The sequence below is a fragment of the Trachemys scripta genome, chromosome 1 (genome assembly GCF_013100865.1).
Source record: "Trachemys scripta elegans isolate TJP31775 chromosome 1, CAS_Tse_1.0, whole genome shotgun sequence".
Lineage (NCBI taxonomy): Eukaryota > Metazoa > Chordata > Testudines > Emydidae > Trachemys > Trachemys scripta.
Genome location: NC_048298.1, coordinates 309,733,144 through 309,755,892, shown reverse-complemented (window position 1 = coordinate 309,755,892; position 22,749 = coordinate 309,733,144). Strand labels below are relative to the sequence as shown.

General features: G+C 43.6%; 1 protein-coding gene across 2 annotated transcripts in view; it reads right to left on the bottom strand.

Moving 5' to 3' along the window:
- The window catches only part of C1H11orf65 (chromosome 1 C11orf65 homolog), a 30,985-nt gene extending 9,207 nt beyond the window's left edge, over positions 1-21,778 (bottom strand). The window contains exons 1-6 of one of the 2 annotated variants that reach the window (XM_034759525.1): positions 21,724-21,778; positions 14,777-14,855; positions 12,295-12,387; positions 9,345-9,398; positions 5,508-5,711; positions 1,111-1,244 (exon numbers count right to left, since the gene is read on the bottom strand). In XM_034759525.1, the coding sequence (XP_034615416.1) occupies positions 1,111-1,244; positions 5,508-5,711; positions 9,345-9,398; positions 12,295-12,387; positions 14,777-14,845 (554 nt within the window). In that variant the 5' untranslated portion in view covers positions 14,846-14,855; positions 21,724-21,778. Of the gene's footprint in view, positions 1-1,110; positions 1,245-5,507; positions 5,712-9,344; positions 9,399-12,294; positions 12,460-14,776; positions 14,856-21,723 lie in introns of those variants that run through there. The other variant, XM_034759518.1, reaches the window with a different exon arrangement.
- Between the last annotated feature and the right edge of the window lie 971 nt (positions 21,779-22,749).

The following is a 22,749-nucleotide window of genomic DNA, read 5'->3' as shown; positions in this document are numbered from 1 at the left end:
CCAACCCTGCAAGTTCTTGGAGGCTGGACTAGAGAGTTTAGTGATCAGCAGTAACAAATGTCAGACAGGTCCAACAGGATGAGCATTGATGTTCTTTCCTTATCTATGGACCAAAGAATGTCATTAACAGAGCAACAAGTGATGTGTCTGTACTGTGGCCTGGTCTGAAGCCTGACTCAGATGGATCCGGGATTCCGGCAACTGATAGGAGCCACTGGAGAATGTTTTTTGCTAGTTTCTTAATTAGTTTGCTTAGAACAAGGAGGCTAGACACTGGCCATAGCTGCAAGGTCTTGAGTGTCGAGCAATGTTTTTTTGGTTCTGGTTAGACCCTTCTTAGGCTGCATGGTAGATTTCTCTTATTAAATGAACTATTGGCAATCTCAGTTAGGAATGCTCCATGGTATTCCATACAAATCTACCATATAGCAACAGCAGTTGTCTTTGTCACAGATGGTGAACCTGCTTGCACTCAGTGATTCAATGACTATTGTTTGTGTGTATAGGTTGGTGTCTTGGAATGAAGGTGTTATGTTTCTGAACTTGTTCTCAACTTGTTCCCGGTGGCTTATACAGCCATTCCAGCTATGGGTGATCTTCTCTGGGAAACAAGATCAAAATTCCTGGGAGCAGGAGGTTCTATATTCTAGAGATGATGGGGGCAGTGATCTCCAAGCAGAAGAGGAAGCTGCCTATATGTGGAGTTCCTCTTTTCTGAATAGAACTTGGGAAGAACTATCACCCTCTGTGATGCTGTCTTTCTCTATGCTTCCAGATATTTATGTGGAAATCCACATGGCAGATAGTACAGCCCAATGTCACATCACCTCCTTCTGTGTTGCCTCCACAGCCGCCAGTGCATAGCTGCAGAGGGATCTAACCAATAAAATAATAGCTCCTGCAGGAGCTATCCAGTCTCAGATATAGAAGAGGCAATATCCTGCTGCCCCAAATGGAACTAGCTCCATCTGGAAGTTCAACAGGACTTGGTAGTGATATACAACTTCATTACTTATAACACAGTTACATGGCGTTTTAAGATAATTTATCCATGAAAGCTAATGATTTCTGAAAAGACCCATGACCAGTCTGAAAATTGCATCAACTCACATTTTTGTCATCCATTCAATTTTTCTCCTTTTTCTTCTCCGGTCAATGTCTTGTTTCCTCTTCAACTTAGAGTAATGGAATTCCTTTTCCTTTGTGTTGTCCTCATCAGTTAAGGGATCTATGGTTCTCCAAAACTACTGGCAAATGTGATGTATTGTTTGGACTAGTTTCACAAAAACACCATTACTGATTTTCTTCCCCACTACACCCCTGGGCATGTCTTCTCAGTTATAAACCCCATGATTGGTCCTTTACATTGAGAATAATTAAAGATTTACCACTTGCCTGTTTTGCTTATCTGTTCAGCATAAGATACATTATCTTATCAGTAACTTGAAAGACACAAGGCTAAACATGTATCAGGGGGGTAGCCGTGTTAGTCTGAATCTGTAAAAAGCAACAGAGGGTCCTGTAGCACCTTTAAGACTAACAGAAGTATTGGGAGCATAAGCTTTCGTGGGTAAGAACCTCACTTCTTCAGATACATCTGAAGTGAGGTTTTTACCCACGAAAGCTTATGCTCCCAATACTTCTGTTAGTCTTAAAGGTGCCACAGGACCCTCTGTTGCTTAAGGCTAAACATGCAAGGAGTATATTTTCTCTTGCAAACATTAATTCAATGGTAATTGCTCCTTGCCTTGGTAAATTTCTGCATAAAAAGAATACTGATTCTTTAATAGCTGATAAGCTGTTTAATATAGTGGAGAGAAAAATCTCATGGATAACATACTGAGAAGTTATATAATAATCACACAAATAATGGCCAAACACAGATTAGGTTTCTCAGAGAAGCTCCAGAACTGTTATTCAGAGGCTACCACTAGACAGGATTAAAGGAATAGGCATAAGGATAGATGTAATAGGGAAGAGGGAGAAAGTAAGAAGCATGATTTTATGCCTAGAATAAGAGAACATGAGTCAGAAGTCTGATTCCTATTCCCTACACTGCCACTGACTCTCCGTGACCTATACAAGTCACTTAACTTCTTTGACCCTCAGTTTCCTCATTTGTAAAATAGAGATAGTAACTTTTTCCCACCTTTGTAAAGTATTTGGAGATCTTTGGATGAAAGGTGTCACTATGTATATGCAAAGTCTTATTATTATGGAAGGAAAGGGTTACCTACATTTCTGTAACTGTTGTTCTTCAAGATGTGTTGCATATATCCTTTCCACTATAGGTGTGTGCACACCTCGTGCACAAATGTCAGAGATTTTCCCCCTCAGCAATACCCATTGAGGTGGCTCAAGTGCCCTCCTGTTGCTGTGCACAACTGCACGCTGATGTAAGAGGGTGGAGTGGCTCCTGACCTCCCTCAGTTCCTTCATACTGGATGTACTCTGATATAGAGGGGAAGGCGGATGGGTCATGGAATAGACATGTGTCACACATCTCAAAGAGCTGTTATAGAAAGGTATGTAACTGTTTCTTCTTTAAGCAACTGCACATGTCAATTCCACTCGTGTTGATTGGGGTGAAGGATCGCTCAGCTGATCTACCAGTGTGTTTGCTTCCCTGGAAGGGAAACAGTTTTGAGGTGAATTGAGTGGGTTATATAGAAGTCCCAGAGGCGAACTGCCTCCTGGCAGAGCTGGGTTGACCATGCCCCTCCTTGATTGTTTATATAAAATATAATCACTGAGTTGTCTGTCATATTCCACAGATTTCCCCCTCCCCCCATGTAGGAGAGGAAGGTTGAGCAGGCTAAATGTACTGCTTGTAACTCCCTGACATTTATGTGAGCCTCTAGGTCCGGAGGTGACCAGAGTCCTTGAGTCTTCAGGGATCCAATATGAGCTCCCAAACCTAGAAATGATGCGTCCATGACTAGAGTGAGTGTTGGCAGTGTTGGAAGGAAGGGAATGCCCACACAAACTTTTAGAGGGTCTGTCCACCAATCCAGAGACAACAAGACTAGCTCTGGCACTTGAACCATCTTGTCCAAGTGGTGACGATTCGGGGCAAATACTGATGCCAGCTATGTCTGTAGTATCCTGAGTCGCAGTCTGGTGTATTGCACTACCTAGATATATGCTGCCATGTGACCTAACAGGTTGAGGTACTTGCATGCTGTTGTGAGCGGGTAAGCTTTCATTTGAAGTACTAGGTTCTGAATGGTTTCAAACCTGATTTGTAGAGTCGAGGACTGCTCCAATAAATTCTATTGTCTGTATAGGCCTCAGCATTGATTTTTTCTCTACTCCTTAAGAGCTCCAGAGCATTGAATATGGATAGAGCAATGAATATGCTGGAGAGGACCTGAGATTCTGATTGACCCTGATCAACCAATCATCCAGGTATGAGAACACATGGACATCTGATTTCTGAAGATGAGCTACTACCATTGTCATGCACTTTGTGAATACCTGAGGAGCAGCTGCCAGGCGGAACAGACATACTCAGAACTGATAGTGTCAACCATTCACCACAAACCTGAGAAACTTTCTATGGTTGGGACATATTGTGATATGGAAGTAAGTATCCATCAAGTCAAGGGCGTCAAACCAGTCTCCTTATTCCAGGGAAAGGATAATTGTCAGTAGGGTAACCAGGCGGAATTTTATTTTTTTCAGCAATTTGTTCAACTCTCTTACATCTAAGATGGGCCTGAGGCCTCCTTTGACTTGGGGATCAGGAAATAATGGGAATAAAAGCCTTGTACTCTGAGGCCCAATAGTACTTCCTCTGTGGCCCCTGTCTGAAGCAGAGATTGAACCTCCCACTGAAGGGCAATCTTGCGAGAGTGGTCCCTGAAGAGGGACAGGATGTGGGTGAAGGGTTGAAGTAAATTGGATGGCATACCCTCATAGACTCATAGACTTTAAGGTCAGAAGGGACCATTATGATCATCTGGTCTGACCTCCCACATGATGCAGGCCACAAAGCCGTCCCTACACTTTCCCTTGACTCTGCTGTTGAAGTCCCCAAATCCTGTGGCTTAGAGACTTCAATTAGCAGAGAATCCTCCTGCTAGCAATCCCTGCCCCATGCTGCGGAAGAAGGCGAAAAACCTCCAGGGCCTCTGCCAATCTACCCTGGAGGAAAATTCCTTCCCAACCCCAAATATGGCGATCAGTAAAACCCCGAGCACGTAGGCAAGATTCTCCAGCCTGACCCTCATTAGCCATTATACTATTTACCTGCCATAGCACGCTGTTCCTTTGACTAAAATCATGTTATCCCATTAAACCATTCCCTCCATAAACTTATCTAGCTTAATCTTAAAACCAGACAGGTCCTTCGCCCCCACCGTTTCTCTCGGAAGGCTGTTCCAATATTTCACCCCTCTGACGGTCAGACCCTCAGTCCACCATGCTTAAGACCTACTGGTCTAATGTTATATGGGTTCAGGCACTTAGAAAGTGGGAAAAGTGATTGGTAAATAAAAAAGGAGGAACAGACAGAAATGAGGAGACTGGTACACTGTCTTCAACAACCCCATCAAAATGCCTGCTTGGAAGAGGCGGCTGGACAGAATGAGCTAAGGGAGGGGAGAAGTGGAGTATGTTAGAATAATAGGATTAGAGAAGACGTCTGATGGTGTCACATCGAATGATTCATGTCACTATGCAGTGTATTAGAAATTATTTAAATGTTGTAATGCTGTGTATCATATCTGAAAAAGAATTCTGTTCATTAGTGCAGCCCTGTGGTTGCTCTAACTTGCCAGCTCAGACTCAGGACAGAGAAGAGCGAAAGATGGCTTAGATCTGCCTTTAACTCCACAAACCTTCAGATACCAAGTAATCCAGCCCTAAATCATCTGATGATTGATACTTGAAATGAAGTTATACTGTTCATAGTCATTCTTGGGGTCCAAATAATTCTCTGAATAACTAATTAAATTCTGTAATTACTCTGTGTTATGTTTGTACAAACCTTTCACCTTTAAAAATATTACCAATTATTTCCAAAATAATTTAACAGAACATAAATGGCTTAATTTTAACATAACATAATTTCAATATGTTTTATATTTCAAGCTATGCATTGTATTATTGTATTTTTAATCCAAACAAAATTATACCTTAATATGGAGAAGTATGAAATTGTATTTTAATATTTAAGTATTATATTGTACTTAATAAACAGGTCTATTTCATATTCAGCACAAGATCTTATAGTACGGTACTTATGGTAATTTAATCATATTCTATTTATTATGTTGTTCAGTGACCTGGTGATGAGGAACATTTTATAAATAAATGATCGTGATATTATTATAACATCTCACAAGGAGTGACTATTACCATAGGTAATTATTTCAAATAAAGATCCCACACATTATGAAGTGATCCATATAGTGAGTGAAATTAAATCTCCATAATGTGTAGGTTATGTAAGAAAAAGAAGTTAACATTTTAAAGAAAAAATGTAAATGCTATTCTTTGCTTACTCTGATTGAAAGAAGTCTCCAACCATTATTCTCCACACGCTTGTACCAGCCACTGCGGTCATCTTTCCAAATCTTTCCATGAATAGCCTCTGGCAGCAGCTGTTTGTATGCTGGCTTTGTATAATCTTTAGGGCTGTTAGCACACATATCCACAATGGGTCTATAAGTGAATATTTTGTAATATATACTTGGAGGATATTTAGTCTGTAAAGAAATATCACACTTGAAAGTTAGAGATCCAGCTAGCGACAGAGTGTGTTATAAACAAAAGTTCCTACTTTTTCAAAAAATTGTCAGATTAATACCTTGTTTAACTCTGTTGACATAAACGGGTTTACAACAGCCATGAAACTGTTCCTTTACCCATTTCAAAGTAGCTTAACACTGTACAGGATAGGCTGAAATTGGAAGATTTGATTGGCTGATTACAATTCTGAGTGAAATTAAAGATCCAGACCTCAACTCAGTGAAATCAGTGGGAGTTTTGCCATTAACTCTAAGTGAGTGCAAGGTCTTTGGTGTGTTGTCACAAGAATACACAACATTTATGAGTATTTATTGTTTCTCTTCTAATGTTTATTTTTCTGAACTGAATGGGGGAAGTTTATTGGGAAGAGAAATGGAATTGAAAAATATTTAAATATGAAAAGTTAAGTGTGCACAGGAGCTAGAACAGGGACTGTGAGTCTGTACTTGTGGGTTTTACTTCCAGGTACACTGCAAACTCGCTGTGTGAATTGAGTAAGTCAGGGGTCGGCAACCTTTCAGAAGTGGTGTGCCAAGTTCACTGTAATTTCAGGTTTTGCGTGACAGTAATGCATTTTAACGTTTGTAGAAGGTCTCTCTCTCTGTCTATATTATATAAATAAACTATTGTTGTATTTAAAGTAAATAAGGTTTTTAAAATATTTAAGAAGCTTCATTTAAAATACAATTAAAATGCAGATCTTATCAATTAGTGTGATCCTTGCCTGGGATCCTTGTCTGGGGTTCCAGCCATCAGCCCCGCTCAGCCCGCTACCGGTCTGGGGTCCAGCCGCTGGCCCTGCTCAGCACGCTACTGGTCTGGGGTTCCATTCACTCAGCCGGCAGCGGGCTGAGCGAGCTGGTGGCGGGCTGAGCGGGGCCGGCGGAGGGCTGAGAGGCTCAGTCCGCTGCCAGTCTGGGTGCCAGCAGCACTTCGCCTGCTGCCGGTCTGGGGTTCCGGCTGCCGGCTCCTTGCCAGTCAGGGTCCCAGCCACTGGCCCCGCTCAGCCTCCTGCCAGCCTGAGTGAGCAGAACCCCAGGCTGATAGCGGGCTGAGGGGGGCCGGCGGCCGGGATCCCGGCTGGCAGGAGCTGGCGGACGGAACCCCAGACCTGCAGCGGGCTGAGCGGCTCGGCCCGCTGCCGGTCTGGGGTCCTGGCCACCATCCCCACTCAGCCCGCTGCCGGTCTGGATGAATGGAACTCCAGACCGGCAGCGGGCTGCGTGGTGCCAGCGGCCTGGACCTCAGACCGGCAGCAAACTGAGTGGGGCTGGTGGCTGGAACCCCAGACAAGGATTCCAGGCCCTGCTCAGCTGCTGCTGGTCTGGGGTTCCATCCGCCAGCTTCTGCCAGCGGGGATCCTGGCCACCGACCACCCTCAACCCGCTACCAGCCTGGGGTTCTGCTCACCCAGGCCGGCAGGAGGCTGAACGGGGCCAGCAGCCGGAACCCCAGACCAGCAGCAGGCTGAGTGCTGCCAGCACCCCGCTGAGTGCTGCCGGCACCCCAGACTGACAGCAGACTCAGCCGCTCAGCCCCACACTGGCCCCGCTCAGCCCGCAGCCGGCTGAGTGAATGGAACCCCAGGACAGCAGTGGGCTCAGCGGCTCAGCCTGCCTCCACTCTGGGGTTCCAGCCGCCGGCTCCTGCCAGCCGGGATCTCAGCCGCTGGCCCCACTCAGCGCCTGCTGCCAGCCTGGGGTTCCCTGAGGATCCCCAGGCCGGCAGCGGGCACTGAGTGGGGCTGGCCGGGACCCTGGCTGGCAACAGGGCAGCAACCGGAACCCCAGAGCGGTGGTGGACTGAGCTGCTCAGCCCGCCGCCGCATGCCATCAAAAATTGGCTCGCATGCCACCTTTGGCACGTGTGCCGTAGGTTACTGACCCCTGGAGTAAGTCATATAACCTTTCTTTTCATCAGTTTTCCTGTCTGTAAAATAGTGATAATAATTTACTTCTCTCAGATGCCTATTCTGAGGATTAGTTAGTCTTTGTAAAGCAATTTGATAGCCTCAGATAAAAGATGCTAGTACATGCAAATTAATACTTTTACTTAATGGACCTTACTGATGATCTAAAGATGAGAAAATACATTAATAAATTAGATTATAACCTGTAATAATTTCTGCATTGAAACTAATTTAGCTGCTTGGATGGCTAAATGGGTTTTAAAGAACTGAGAGGGTTTTTGTTGTTGTTGGTTTGGTTTCAAGCAACCCACTCTCTCAGTCAGAGGTGCTGTCATTTCATTGACAAGTCCTGGTCCATCTGGTATGTTCTCAATTGAAGTATATAGGTTAGCAGCCCTGTTTCCATAGTCCAAATCTCTTAGTAGTAAATAGATGAGAGAGGGAAAAATTCTGTCTAACCCATGATTTTTCTTCCTAGAACTCCTGAACGCCTATTGTGAAGAATGACATGGAGGTGATGGAGTACAGACTGACAATCTGTGAGGGAGTTAAAGAACTTTCAAAGAGGAATAATAGGTAATTAAAGCATACATTCTCTCCCTCTGCTAATATTACTTTTTACATGGAAAATGTTATGATGAAAGATAATCATGTATGTCTCTCTAACACTAGAGATGGAAACCTAGAAACATACGGTCATGTTAGACAGTCTTGTAAATATATTGCAAATACGACAGCTTAAAATGCTAGGACAGTTCTGATTAAAATAACCATTTTTCAAATTTATATTTTGTCATGGTGCTAATGTTTGGTAAGTAAAGAAAAGAGTATGTTGGCTCCGTAATTCCAATCTAAAAACTTCACCCACCTCCACACTTACTTTCACTGAACTGGATAATCTTGTAAGTAATAAATCAGCTCAGAGCCTTGATCTCTACACTGTGCCTTCCACCAGAGAGCAAACTGTTGCTCTGATGTTTTATTAATAGCATATGTCATCAAGGTGAGGTTTACTAATGATGTATTATTCATAAGTTAGTATTAGCCAGGGAAGAGTAGGTCAGAAGCAGAAACCAAATAATTACAGGGTAGAAGTCTGCCAAATACAATTTACTAGAAATTGCTAGCCAGGCAGCAGGGAAGAATATTAGCAATGAATCAGCTTCTTTCCAGCTATTTCAAGTGCTGTAGCAATAGATTTATAATCCTGTATTAGATATTTTGAAAGCAGGAGAATCTTACACAGGGCTTGTGCTATTCCAGAGTGACTGTTCAGCTGTCTAATACTAATAGGCAAATACTTAAAGCCAAAATCTAAGCAGACTCTTGGGTCAAAATTTTCAAACTAAATCCATATTTAGTCACTTAAATAAAGGCTTGGGTGAAATCCTGGCCCCATTAAAACCAGTGGAAAAACTCCTGTTGACATCAATAAGGCCAGGACTGCACCCCTGATTATCAAATCCAGAGCAGCGAGAGCACCCACAAATCCAACTGAAAATTCAGACCATTTAGTCAGGTGCTTAAGAATGGATTTAGGAGGCTAATTTCAGGCACTCTGGTTATAAAATACTAACCTTGCTAGTTTGTCAGAATACAATTAATATAGGTCTATTAAGTTGTGATTACCTAGATATAGAATCAATGTCAATATTTCAATATTCTTTAAAACGCTACTTACACCACCTAGTCTGAATCGGATATAAACACCTGCTGCAGCATCTAGTAACTCTGCCTGCAAGAAGAAAAAGACATTAATCCACAATGCTTCCAAATCAAGACAGAAAGATACAGTAATGGACAGTTAAATAATTTAGTTCGTCATACATAAAGATGTGTTTAGATTCTTCTCTGACATAAGTCCAATATCATATTAATAGGGATGCACACAATATAAATAGGTTGATATTTTATTCCTATGGAAGTGCCGTGTTTTCTAGATGAAAAAGGCTTTCATCTATACATTGAAGTATGTAAAAAGTTTAAAAGGCAGAATAATGGGCCTCATTCTGCTCTCTGCAGTATGGTGTGGACATCATACTGTAGCATGCAAGAAGCAAACAAGTGAAGGTGGGCGAGCAATGGCTTTGATTAAATTTTCTCCATATCTACTTAAGACATCCATCACCGTAGCATCTGAGGACAAGAAACAATAAGTAGGGTTCACAGAGTGATGTCTATAATTGACTCTCTTCCTTGCTTCTTCATTATATTACTGTTTTTTGTTTAATTTTTTTTTAGGATGAGGGAGAAGATTTTCTCTTTCACTCTTGTTCTTGTTGTTGTATTTCTTCCAAGGAGGGATAAGGCATTTATATGGATAATGTGAATATTTGGAGTGATAATACATGATTTTTTTAAAGTAAGCAAGAGTTCTGGAAGCAATACAAAACTCTCATACACCTGACCACAAGTCAGCCTCTAGCTACTGAGGAATAGGAAGAAAATTTCCTGAGGGGTGGGTTTTCCTATAACTGCCTGCTGCAAGTTTTTTTGCATATCCACTCAAGCATCAGATACTGGTCTAGATGGGCCACTGTTTTTATCGAGTCAGCATTTCCTATGTGACTATTTCCTTGGGGCAATTTATTGCACAAAGGCTTTTGCAGAAAGATAATTTTTACAACATGCTCTGAAAATAATTGGGCTTGGTCTGAAACAGTACGAGTCAGATTGAACCCCAAATGCCTTTTACCATCTGTTAGCTATTAAATGGCCTCTCTATATGAAATGAGTTGGGGTCCTCAATTCCTAGAAAACAACTGACTTCTATGGGCTCAGCCTTCTCCTTTCCTTTTTCCCTCTAATTCTACCTTGGGTATGCTTTTACTTTTGTTGTTTACTGATACTTTCTTTTGTAACTACTATATATTTCTTTTGGGGCATACAGTTTCAGTTGTGTGCAATCCACAAAGTATCCTACATCCAATACTTCTGTTAGTCTATAAGGTGCCACAGGACTCTTTGTCGCTTTTTACAGATCCAGACTAACACGGCTACCCCTCTGATACTATCCTATATCAGTAAATCTTGGACTTCAAATGATGGAACAGTCAAAAAATGTATTTGATTTATAATGCTGTAATGATCCTTGTCTCCCAATACTATGCCCCAAATAAAAGATAGTGAAACAAATGTAGTGCCCATCTTTAAAAAAGGGAAGAAGGAGGATCTGGGGAACTACAGGCCAGTCAGCCTCACCTCAGTCCCTGGAAATATCATGGAGCAGGTCCTCAAGGAATCCATTTTGAAGCACTTCAAGGAGAGGAAAGTGATCAGGAACAGTCAGCATGGATTCATCAAGGGCAAGTCATGCCTGACTAACCTAATTGCCTTCTATGATGAGATAACTGGCTCTGAGGATGAGGGGAAAGCAGTGGACGTGTTATTCCTTGACTTTAGCAAAGATTTTGATACGGGTCTCCCACAGTATTCTTGCCAGCAAGTTAAAGAAGTATGGGCTGGATGAATGAACTATAAATGGATAGAAAGCTGGCTAGATGGTCGGGCTCAACGGTAGTGATCAATGGCTCCATGTCTAGTTGGCAGCCGGTATCAAGCAGAGAGCCCCAAGGGTCGGTCCTGGGGCCGTTTTTGTTCAATATCTTCATTAATGATCTGGAGGATGGCGTGGACTGCACCCTCAGCAAGTTTGCAGATGACACTAGACTGGGAGGAGTGGAGGGTAGGGATAGGATACAGAGAGACCTAGACAAATTAGAGGATTGGGCCAAAAGAAATCTGATGAGGTTCAACAAGGACAAGTGAAGAGTCGTGCACTTAGGACGGAAGAATGCCATGCACTGCTACAGACTAGGAACCGAGTGGCTAGGCAGCATTTCTGCAGAAAAGGACCTAGTTATAGTGGATGAGAAGCTGGATATGAGTCAACAGTGTGCCTTTGTTGCCAAGAAGGCTAATGGCATTTTGGGCTGTATAAGTAGGGGCATTGCCAGCAGATTGAGGGATGTGATCATTCCCCTCTATTCAACATTGGTGAGGCCTCATCTGGAGTACTGGGTCCAGTTTTGGGCACCACACTACAAGAAGGATGTGGAAAAATTGGAAAGAGTCCAGCAGAGGGCCACAAAAATGATTAGGGGGCTGGAACACATGACTTATGAGGAGAAGCTGAGGGAACTGGGATTGTTTAGTCTGCAGAAGAGAAGAATGAGGGGGGATTTGATAGCTGCTTTCAACTACCTGAAAGGGGGTTCCAAAAGAGGATGGATCTAGACTGTTCTCAGTGGTACCAGATGACAGAACAAGGAATAATGGTCTCAAGTTGTAGTGGGGGAGGTTTAGGTTGGATATTAGGAAAAACTTTTTCACTAGGAGGGTGGTGAAGCACTGGAATGGGTTACCTAGGGAGGTGGTGGAATCTCCTTCCTTAGAGGTTTTTAAGGTCAGGCTTGACAAAGCCCTGGCTGGGATGATTTAGTTGGGGATTGGTCCTGCTTTGAGCAGCGGGTTGGACTAGATGACCTCCTAAGGTCCCTTCCAACCCTGATATTCTATGATTCTACAAAATTAAAATTAAAACACTAACATCTTGAACTATATTGTACAATACGTGTGTAACATGTACAGAGATATAGCAATGAAAATACATCAGTAAATACAGCCCTTACCTCTCTAGGGTCAATGCATTTCATCAGAAGATGAGGGTCCCCAACTCCTCTAAAGCCTATTAGTTCTTTGTAGTATCGAAAGACACGGACATTCTGTAGAGAGTGATAAATATACCAAGAAAAAATATTGTCCCTGGATTTTTTCCAGATTTTGAACATAGTCATGACACTATTCAGGGTTTTCCCATGTCAAACCACACAGAATTTAGGACAGTGTAGGGCACAATTCATCAAATGGTCTCACAGAGTTAAACTTGTGCCTGGTGTACTCATCCCAGTCCTGAAGAGTAAAATTAATAGCATTACAGCATTGCTGAATTCAGTCAAATATGTGTAACAAAAACTGAGTCTAGTGCATATTTGAAAAAGTTTATATTGCGAGAAAGAGTCCTGTGGCACCTTATAGACTAACAGACGTATTGGAGTATAAGCTTTCGTGGTGGTATTCACCCACGAAAGCTTATGCTCCAATACGTCTTTTAGTCTATAAGGTGCCACGGGACTCTTTCTTGCTTTTTACAGATCCAGACTAACACGGCTACCCCTCTGATACTTAAGTTTATATTGTTTATTTTGGTATTAAGTCAAAGTGAGTTAAAAGTGAGAGGGCTTTCAGAGAAAGAAATGCATATGGATACAAATTAAAAGCATGGAATTGCTGCCATATACTAGGGGGAATTTTAAAGTAGAGCATCTAAATCTCCTAATTTACCACAGTTATCTTTGAGAAGATCTCTTTGGTAAGATTCCCCACGAGACCACCTTTTCTTCCTCAGCTTTGGATTTAGGAGATTACCTTTACAATAACTTTTTAAAAGTCTGTCCATTTCTTTCACCGTGAACTAGGTTATCACCATGGACCTAAGTGCCTTTTACACTTCCCATTTCTGTCCAACTTCCTCCTTTGTTTCTCTTTACCATCATTCCATCATTAACAACTTATAACTCTTTAAATGGCAACATTCCCCAGTAATACAGTAGTCACCCACCCTCCTGATGAGGGCTGTCCTTCTGTTCCTAAAGCTATTGTAATCGGTGCCTCACTGCATGCTATGCGCTACTGTAGACTGTGCAGAACACAGTATAAAAAGACCAAAACACTGTTGAAGGAAGCCCACACATTCCCCCTAAATTAATACACCATCCCCCTTTGGTAATGTGATGTGATTTTTTTTCCTGTGGCAGCTATGGAATTCTGCTTTTGACAAAATTGTGATGTTGTGCAGTCTATATGGTTTTATAAAAACATGATAATAAGTGAATATAATGTAACTGGAATAGTTTTATAAAAACATGATACTAAGTGAATATAATGTAACTGGAATATGCTTTATGCAAAAGGTCTCTTGTAAGGTATTATTACAAAGCTTATAATATACTGAGTGTGATCATCCTATTTGTATAAATGTACCACTCTTGTATCTAAAACTAGAAATATAAAATATAACTCTGAGGGCCTATTGTAATTATGCAAAGTGTGGGCCATTAATGGTGGTTTGGAATCTTGATGACTCCCACTAACCAGGACCATTGTCTTCAGCTGGCTAAAGAAGGAGCCTCTCCACCCCCCAGGATACTTGAAGGAAACTGGAACAAAGGACAGTAACTACAGGGGGTGTGAGTGATTGCTGGATCCAGGCTAAAAGGAGATTAGCCTGTAAAAGGGAGCATTCTGGAACTGGTGAGGATCTTATCTGTATTTAGTTTGATTAGACATAGATTTGCGCATTTTATTTTATTTTTGCTTGGTGACTTACTTTGTATTGTCTGTTACTGCTTGGAACCACTTAAATCCTACTTTCTGTATTTAATAAAATTACTTTTTACCTGTTAATTAACTCAGAGTATGTATTAATACCTGGGGGAGCAAACAACTGTGCATATCTCTCTATCAGTGTTATAGAGAGCGAACAATTTGAGTTTACCCTGCATAAGCTTTATACAGGGTAAAACGGATTTATTTGGGTTTAGACCCCATTGGGAGTTGGGCATCTGAGTGCTAAAGACAAGCACATTTCTGTGAGCTGTTTTCAGGTAAACCTGCAGCTTTGGGGCAAGTAATTCAGACCCTGGGTCTGGGTTGGAGCAGACAGGAGTGTCTGGCTCACCAAGACAGGGTGCTGGAGTCCTGAGCTGGCAGGGAAAACAGGAATAGAAGTAGTCCTGGCACATCAGGTGGCAGTTCCCAGGGGGGTTTCTGTGATCCAACCCGTCACAAATATAAAATTACATATCATTTGTAATATACTGTATCTGCAGGCTTCTGTGGATAGTTAACTCTCTATTAAGTTTTATGGCCAGCATCAGCCCTATGTATGGGGACAACTGTACTGGAAGTGGGATTCACACCACAGGAGTTCCTGCTCCTGGCAGACTTTCCATCACCACTTTGGTTTATAGAGGAGAAAAATATCAAAATTGTTACTTAAGTGTTTAATGATTAAAATAAATTATTAAACATAAAATAGTGCTTCACACTCACAATACATCTTTTCCAGCATCTCTGAATGACTCTTGCAGCCTGGTTCTGTTTGTCTTCTTCCATTGGCATTTACAAATGCCTAAAACAATAAGGCTATTGTTCACAACTATTCAATATTGCCTCAGTTGCTATTTGCACAGCCTTTTTCTTTTATAACCAGTTTAAAGTAAGTAACTGGTAAAAAACACTTTTTAAAAAATGCCTGTCTTTTAAGAGTGTTATAGCTGTGTTACCTCACCCACATTAGCTTTTAAGACTTGAATTAGGATAGAGAAAAAATAGGTTACTCATCAATAATTAGTTTCTATTAAGTTTCTATTAAGTGATATCCCCTCTAGACCAATAATCTTAGGTAGAAATTACAAAATAAAATAATTCATAGAATTTGGATAAGTAATTGTGAAATACAGATACAGACAAAAAACAATACCTGCTTTTCAAAGATGGTCATGCACAGTTGCATTCAGCATGGATGTACTGTTTGAAATCAAAGTGATTTAAATAACTGATTTTAATCATGCTTTAAATCAGCAAGCAGGAAACCTCGATTTAAATAATCAATTTTAATTGTGATTTGCATTTGTACTTTAGTTCTTTTTCTGAAGAAAGGTTGATTCTCATTGGTTGGATTTGCAACTAAATATGGCCTTTACACTAAATTTGGTGCTTCTTTTTGCTCATCAGGACAATACGCTATATTTATTTACATTAATTTAAGCAATTATAGAGCTTAACATATATTAATATAGAGTCTTAATTTTTACATTTTTTATTATGTAGAAAATGGTGAATGATACATTTCTTATTCACTAGATGATTTTTTTTAACTTGTGATTTGTGGCAAGCTCTATTTGGATGGAAATTCAAATTATATTAAAAATGCAAAAGCACAACATTTCAATTTGTTATGAAATAAAACTATCTTAAATGTGCTACATTTATCAAAATATGTTTTGCATTTAAAGCTATCTGATTTATTAAATAATGGAATCATTAGCTGTAGATAGTGAATTGAACTGATTGTTTCTTATCAGATTTTAGAACTAGTAGATCTCATTCTCTCATATGTCAGACTAAGATTTAGTCACAGATATTTTTAGTAAAAGTCATGGACAGATCACCGGCAATAAACAAAAATTCATGGCCAATGGCCTGTCCATGACTTTTACAATAAATACCCCTGACTAAAACTTAGCAGCTCCTGGAGCCCGGAGCGTCACTGCTCTGGGGAGGCCCAGGGACCGACGGCTGGCCCCTGTTCTGGCGGCAGGGGCTGACTACCCTCTGAGGTTCAGTGTGGCTGGCCCTGGGGCTGCCCCAGCAATGACCAGTGCAGCTGGCCTTAGGGGCCGCCCCAGCAGCCTCCTGAGCGGCTGGCCCCCAGAGCCACCCCAGCTGCCACCTGAGCGGCTCCCAAAGCGATCGGCACACACAGCCCTCCAGCAGCGGCTCCTAGGTGGGTTTGGGGGGTAAGGGGTCTCCGTGCACTGCTGCCGACAGGCGCCACCTGCACAGCTCCCATTGGCCGCAGATCCTGGCCAATGGGAGCTGCGAAGTTGGTGCTTGGTGCGGAGACAGCGCACGGAGACACTCCCACCCCCCAAGGGCCACAGGGACATGCTGGCCACTTCCGGGAGCGACGCAGCGCAGAGGGAGGGAGGCAGAGTGGGCAGAGCGCTGCCTTAGCCCTGCTGGTACGTCTCTGCGTGTCTCTTGGGGGCAAGGAGGCAGCAGGTCTCCGTGCACTGCCCAGGGCAGGGGCAGCGCATGGAGTCTCCTCCCCCATGTTGGGCGTGCAGAGATGTGCCAGCAGCCGACCGCTCCAGGAGCAGTGTGGGGCCACTGGCCACGGCATGAAGGCAGCCTGCCTGCCTGAACCCTGCTGCACTGCTGGCCAGGGACTCAGGGGCAGGTTGTCAGATGAGATTTGTCCTGCATTTTGCCCCCCCTCCTTCATTGGGGGCCCCGTGCCACCGCACTGTTTGTTTCCTACTAAATCTGCTCCTGGCCTAGAGTTTCTCTCCCCTGCAGCCAGTTTCTCAGCTTTGACTGGTCCTGCAGTCAAAAAGTCTCTTCTCTTTCCAAAAGCCTGCCCCTGTGTTCTTCTTCCTGCTCTACGTTTTCTTTGTCTGTCTGACACACCCCGTCTCTGTGTTTTTAAAGTGCTGTACCAATGTTTCATCTCCTTGTTCCTTCTCATGGGGAAATTATATTTCTTTAAACCCTAGCCCTCTGCAGAGAAGTTGGAGAGAGAAAACTGGTTTTACCTAGGATGCAGTGGCAGGAGCACCGGGCCCTTTAAATCACTAACCGAGACCAGCTGCCGGAGCCCCAGCGACAGCAGGGCTCCGGCGGCACTTTAAAGGGCCTGGGGCTCCCCTCGACAGCCACCCCGGGGTGGCAGCGGCAGGGCTCCTGCATTGATTTAAAGGGCCCGGAGCTCCATGGCGGCTGGAGGCCCAGGCCTTCTAATTCGCCCCTGAGCCCCGGGGCTCCCAGCTGTCACTACAGCTGGGAGCTCTGGGGTGATTTAAAGGCCTTGGGGCTCCCAGCCACACCCAGAGCCCCAGGGCCTTTAAATATTGAAAGGCCCCCCTAGTTTGGGGGGAGGGATAGCTCAGTGGTTTGAGCATTGGCCTGCTAAACCTAGGGTTATGAGTTCAATCCTTGAGGGGGCCACTTAGGGATCTGGGGCAAAATCAGTACTTGGTCCTGCTAGTGAAGCCAGGGGGCTGGACTCAATGAGCTTTCAAGGTCCCTTTCAGTTCTAGAAGATAGGATATCTCCAAAAAGAGGAGAGAGGCCATGCCTCTTCCAGTTGAGGCCATGCCCCCGCTCAGGACTCCTGCATACCAGTAAGTCCTTTAAGTTACTTTCACCCCTGATTTCAACTAACCCAGGTGATGCAATATGGGTGCTTTGTCAGTGCCTGATCCCAGCTGGGACTCGGATGGTAGTAATTTAACTGAAAGTCAATCTGAATAAAATAGAGGTGATGGTAATAGATTGAGGAAGAAGCTTGAAGTGATGGTCAAGTGATTCTTGCCCTCATGATCAAGGACGTGTCTCATCCTGTGTCCTAGAAGCTCACAATTTAGGACTGATTTTAGGACCTCATCTGCTCTTGGATTCTAGGTGCTATTAGGGGCCAAGGCCAAAATCCACAAAGGGACTTCGGCACTGCAACATCTAACTCAGGGATCGGCAACCTTTGGCACGTGATGTGGCGGGCCAGGCCGGTTTGTTTACCTGCCGCGTCCGCAGGTTTGGCCGATCTCGGCTCCCACTGGCCACGGTTCGCTGCTTCAGGCCAATGGGGGCTGCGGGAAGTGGTGTGGGCCGAGGGATGTGCCGGCCACCGCTTCCCGCCGCCCCCATTGGCCTGAGACGGCAAACTGCGGCAAGTGGGAGCCTCGATTGGCCGAACCTGTGGGCGCGGCAGGTAAACAAACTGGCCCGGCCTGCCAGGGTGCTTACCCTGGCGAGCCGCGTGCCAAAGGTTGCCGATCCCTGATCTAACTTTTAAGCACCTAGCCATCCAGTGCATGCCAGAGACTGAGTTAAGTGCCTAGGCACCTTATAAGATGCATGAGCAGAGATAAGTACCTAACGATGGGATTCACAGAGCCAGCACACTAGAAAAGGAGCTGCCTAAGCTAATAAATAGCAGACTCTGAGGAGAGATGTGTGTCCTAAGCCCCGTCTTTCTCATGGAGTTAGGTGCCAAACAGTCCAGGCTGGATCCCATTTGGGATCCACGGCCACGAACCTTCACCTGCGTCAGGCACCAAAGCCATCTCTTCCCAGAACAGCAGTGGCACAACACATGCCTAACTCCATGCAAAATAGCCACATGGTGGTGAGTGAGGGAGAAAGACTCCCTTATAACTTTTAATTCAGTTGTTAGGGAATTTACCTAGGATGTGGGAGACTCTGGTTCAACTCCCTCCCCTGCCTGCAGAGAAGGGATGTGAAGATCGTTTATCTCACCTCTCAGGTGAGTACCCTAACCACTGGGCTCTGGGATATTCTGAAGTGGGTTTCTCCGTAAGGTGTTCCACTGGATATAAATAATTAAATATGCACTAGGCCAGAAAGAGAGTGAAAATGACTATAGTCCAGTGGTTAAGGCACTCATCTGTGAGGTGGGAAACCTATATTCAAATCTCTTCTTATCAGTCAGAGGGGGAAACTGAACCACAATTTTCCACATCCTGTGTAAGTACCCTATCCACTAGACTAAAGGTTGTAGGGGAGGATAGGCCTTCCCCTTCCCCCACCCCCATTTTATGTGGGATTAGGCATGCTCTGTGACTGCCTGACAAATTGGGCTGCAACTGAGATACATGAGGGAATTGTAGTGGAGTTTAGGCATGAGACAGGGCCTGGGCACCTACACTGAAGCATTGTGTGCATGCCCACCAGCAGTGACTTAGAATCTACTCCGTGAAAAAACCCCTGCAGAAGTGAGTCTCAGAGTTTCAGCTTCAGTCTGAGCGGAAAGCTCTACACTGGTATTTTTAGCACCATAATGCAAGCCCTGGTGAGCCCAAGTCAGTTGACCCAAGCTATGAGACTCACGGTGGTGGGTTGTTTTATTTTTTTTTGCTGTGAACTTAGGCACCTAGAGGACTTTTATGGGGAAAAATTTAGGCACCAAGAGATTTTAGGAGCCTCCAGAGTTAGGCAGCAGCTGAGCAGGTGCTTTGAGGATCTCAGTGGTGCCTATATTTTTGAGTTAGGCAGGAGTTAAGTGCCTAAATCCTTTTGTGGATCTGGACTAGAGAGATAAAGTGTGTGTGTGTGTGTGTATGTTTTAATCTGTGCCTGATGGAGTATTTGTCTTTTTTTGATTCCAGAGTTTGCCAGACCTATCCTTGTTGTTGTGACTTCTAGATTGGATTATTGCTATACGCTCAGTCTGGGAATACTCTAGCCTGACTGTTAGTTGGACAACCAACAAGGAATCTGATGGCACCTTAAAGACTAACAGATTTATTTGAGCATAAGCTTTCGTGGGTAAAAACCTCACTTCTTCAAGGAGTGAGGTTTTTACCCACGAAAGCTTATGCCCAAATAAATCTGTTAGTCTTTAAGGTGCCACCAGACTCCTTAGTCTGTATCTACAAAAACAACAACACGGCTACCCCCTGATAGTTGGACAACCAGCTATACTAGCTGTCCAACAGACCCACTGGCTTCTTGTTCATTTTTACTTGGTTTAACAATTTTATTAATAATAGTTATGGCTATGCATGCAAAAACATCATAGCTAAGTTTAGGGAGGCAATAGTCCCTCTCTATACAGCATGATTACAGGGTACATAGAATAGAATGTACATATCTGAGCATAAGTACAACAAATATAAAAATGGAGGCACTTTTCAGAAGTGCAACAAAAATGTGAAGGGTTGGAAGCTTATTTTCAGAGGAATGATTACAAGAATTATATATAAATATAATATAGATATATGGGATACATATTTACTAGTATTTGAAGGAGAAGAATTGATGAGGCTATTACAAGAAGTATATTCAAAACTAGAAGTAATGGTAGGAAATTGAGCAAAGAAAACATTTATGCCTAATATCAGGAACCATTGCCTAAAAGTCTATTAAAAACTAGATTGGGCACAGCACTCAATGAACAATTCTGCATTGTAAGGCCATGAATTGAATGTGCTAAAGGGTCTTTTTCATTTCTAATTACTGTGATTCTAAAATTATCACTGAATCTGGATAACTGTAATTGCCTGATATAAAATAGCACATATTTTCTATTATCTCTGGAACAAATTTAGATATACCCTCTGGTTTAAACCCGCCCCCCTCCCCCCAAAACAGGTTTTCTGCTTTAACAGGATCAATCACAAATAGCAATTAAATTACTAATGGTTCTTTTCTCTTGTTGATGTATGTGGACAACTTCCATTAACGTTAATGAGATTTGCACACATACAATGAATAGAGAATAGACTCCTAAGTGATGACACTTATATAAACCTCATTAAATAAAATGAAAGGGAAAGATAAAAGTTCCTACCCTATAGGTGAACATCCCCATAACAAAGCACTAGACAATGAAAAGTAGAGAATTATTCTGAAATGGTCCACATGACCTAACAGGTCATTCCAGTCTCTAACTATGAATAAGCTCTCCTGGCTAAAGAAGTTACCATTTACCCACCAGTCAGTGTTTCCTGCTTTTCACATATTTTCTAACAAACTTATTTTACCTCTATACTATGATTCATTATTATTTCTTTAGTGCCGAAATGTGCTTGATGCTGTGCAGTACACAAAAATAAAGATAGTTCTTCCAGCAAACAGTTTATATTCTAAAAAAGACAGGTTTTGCTAGGAAATCCAGAAGCGGAGAAAATCTTAATTAATATCTACAAAGCAAAATAAAACAAAATAAAATAAAATTTAAAAAACCACTGCAGAAAGTCTTAGAGCATGGGGTCAACACACTGATTGTTTTCGATTTCCACGCCCACTCCCACCCCTCATTCTATCCCATAATTACCTGTAGGGTAGAAATGGGTTTTTATTTTATTAGCCTATATCCATATGTTTGAAATGTATTGGAAATCTTAATGAATAATATCTACTTCATCTTCCATTGTTTACTACCTAGGGTAGTACTTTGGAGAACTTAGAGCATGTCTTCACTAGCAACCTGGCTGTGTAGTCACGGCACCAGTGGTGGGAGAGCTCTCCCAGCGCTATAAAAAAAACCCACCTCCACGAGGCGAATAGCTACCAGCGCTGGGAGGAAACAGGGAAACCCTGGGACCAGGAATTGGGGGAGGGGCCCCGGAGCGGGTGGGGTCGGGGCCAGGAGGTGATTTCCCCCCCCTCCCCTCCTGGGTGAGCTGCTCGCGACAGGCGGGGGGGTGGGGAGGGGGGAGAGCCCTGCGCGGCCACCCTCCCCCCCACCGTACCGGGTACCGGCCACTGCAGTGCGAGGTCGGTTCGGCTGGCGGCGGCCGAGCGTCCCGTTGCTATAGTAACCCGCAGGCTGGGGGAGGTGACTGAGGGGGCGGGGCTTATAGGTGAGAGGAGGGAGGGGAGGAAGATGCAGAGATGGGGAGGTGTCTCCCGGCTGGGGGCTGAGGGGGGGGGTCCGGGGTAGGTGTCTCCCAGCTGGGGGCTGTGGAAGGGGGTACGGGGGAGGCGTCTCCTAGCTGGGGTCTGAGGGTGTGTGTGTGTCTGAGGGAGGTGTATTCAGCTGGGGACTGAGGAGGGGGAGGTCCAGGGGGGTCCAGAAGTTTCCTTCTGGCTGGGGTGCAGAATGGGAGCCAAGGGCTATGGGGAACTGAGGAAGATGAGGTCTTTCCTGGGTTGGGACTACTGTTCCAGGTCAAGGCAGGAGCAGAACTGCCCCCATTTTCCGTCAGAGGGAAATGGTTCACCAGCCCCAAAGGAGGCTCACCTCACTCGTGTCCTCCCCAAATGAGGGTCCCCTTCTGTAAGGAGCTAGTTGCCCTCATCTCATTGGGCATCCTCACCTGTCAGGATTGGACCACAGATTGTACTGTTTACCCCAGACTGAAAATACTGTAGGAAGGGAACGGGGATGGGGGAGTGACAGGGCAGATACAGGCTATATCTTGAATATAATGGTGCCACTGGCAGAGAAGACATTTCTTAGCTTGTATTAGTGCTCCTTCTTGAAGAGCAGTCCTGAACACCAAAGAGAATTCACCTGGAATACAAAGATGACTAATATATATTTTGTGCATATAGGAGAGGAAAGGTAGACCAGTAAATGGGACACATAGGACTTTGGAGACCAAGATTTATTTTCCTGCTCTGCCACAGATATCCTTTGTAACCTTGGGTAAGTTGTCTTCCTGATCCTCAGTTCTTTGTAAAAAGTGAGTCAATAGAACTTTCTAGGGATGTTGTGAGTATAAATACATTAAAAGATTAAGAGATACTCAAATACCATGTTAATGGGGGCTTTA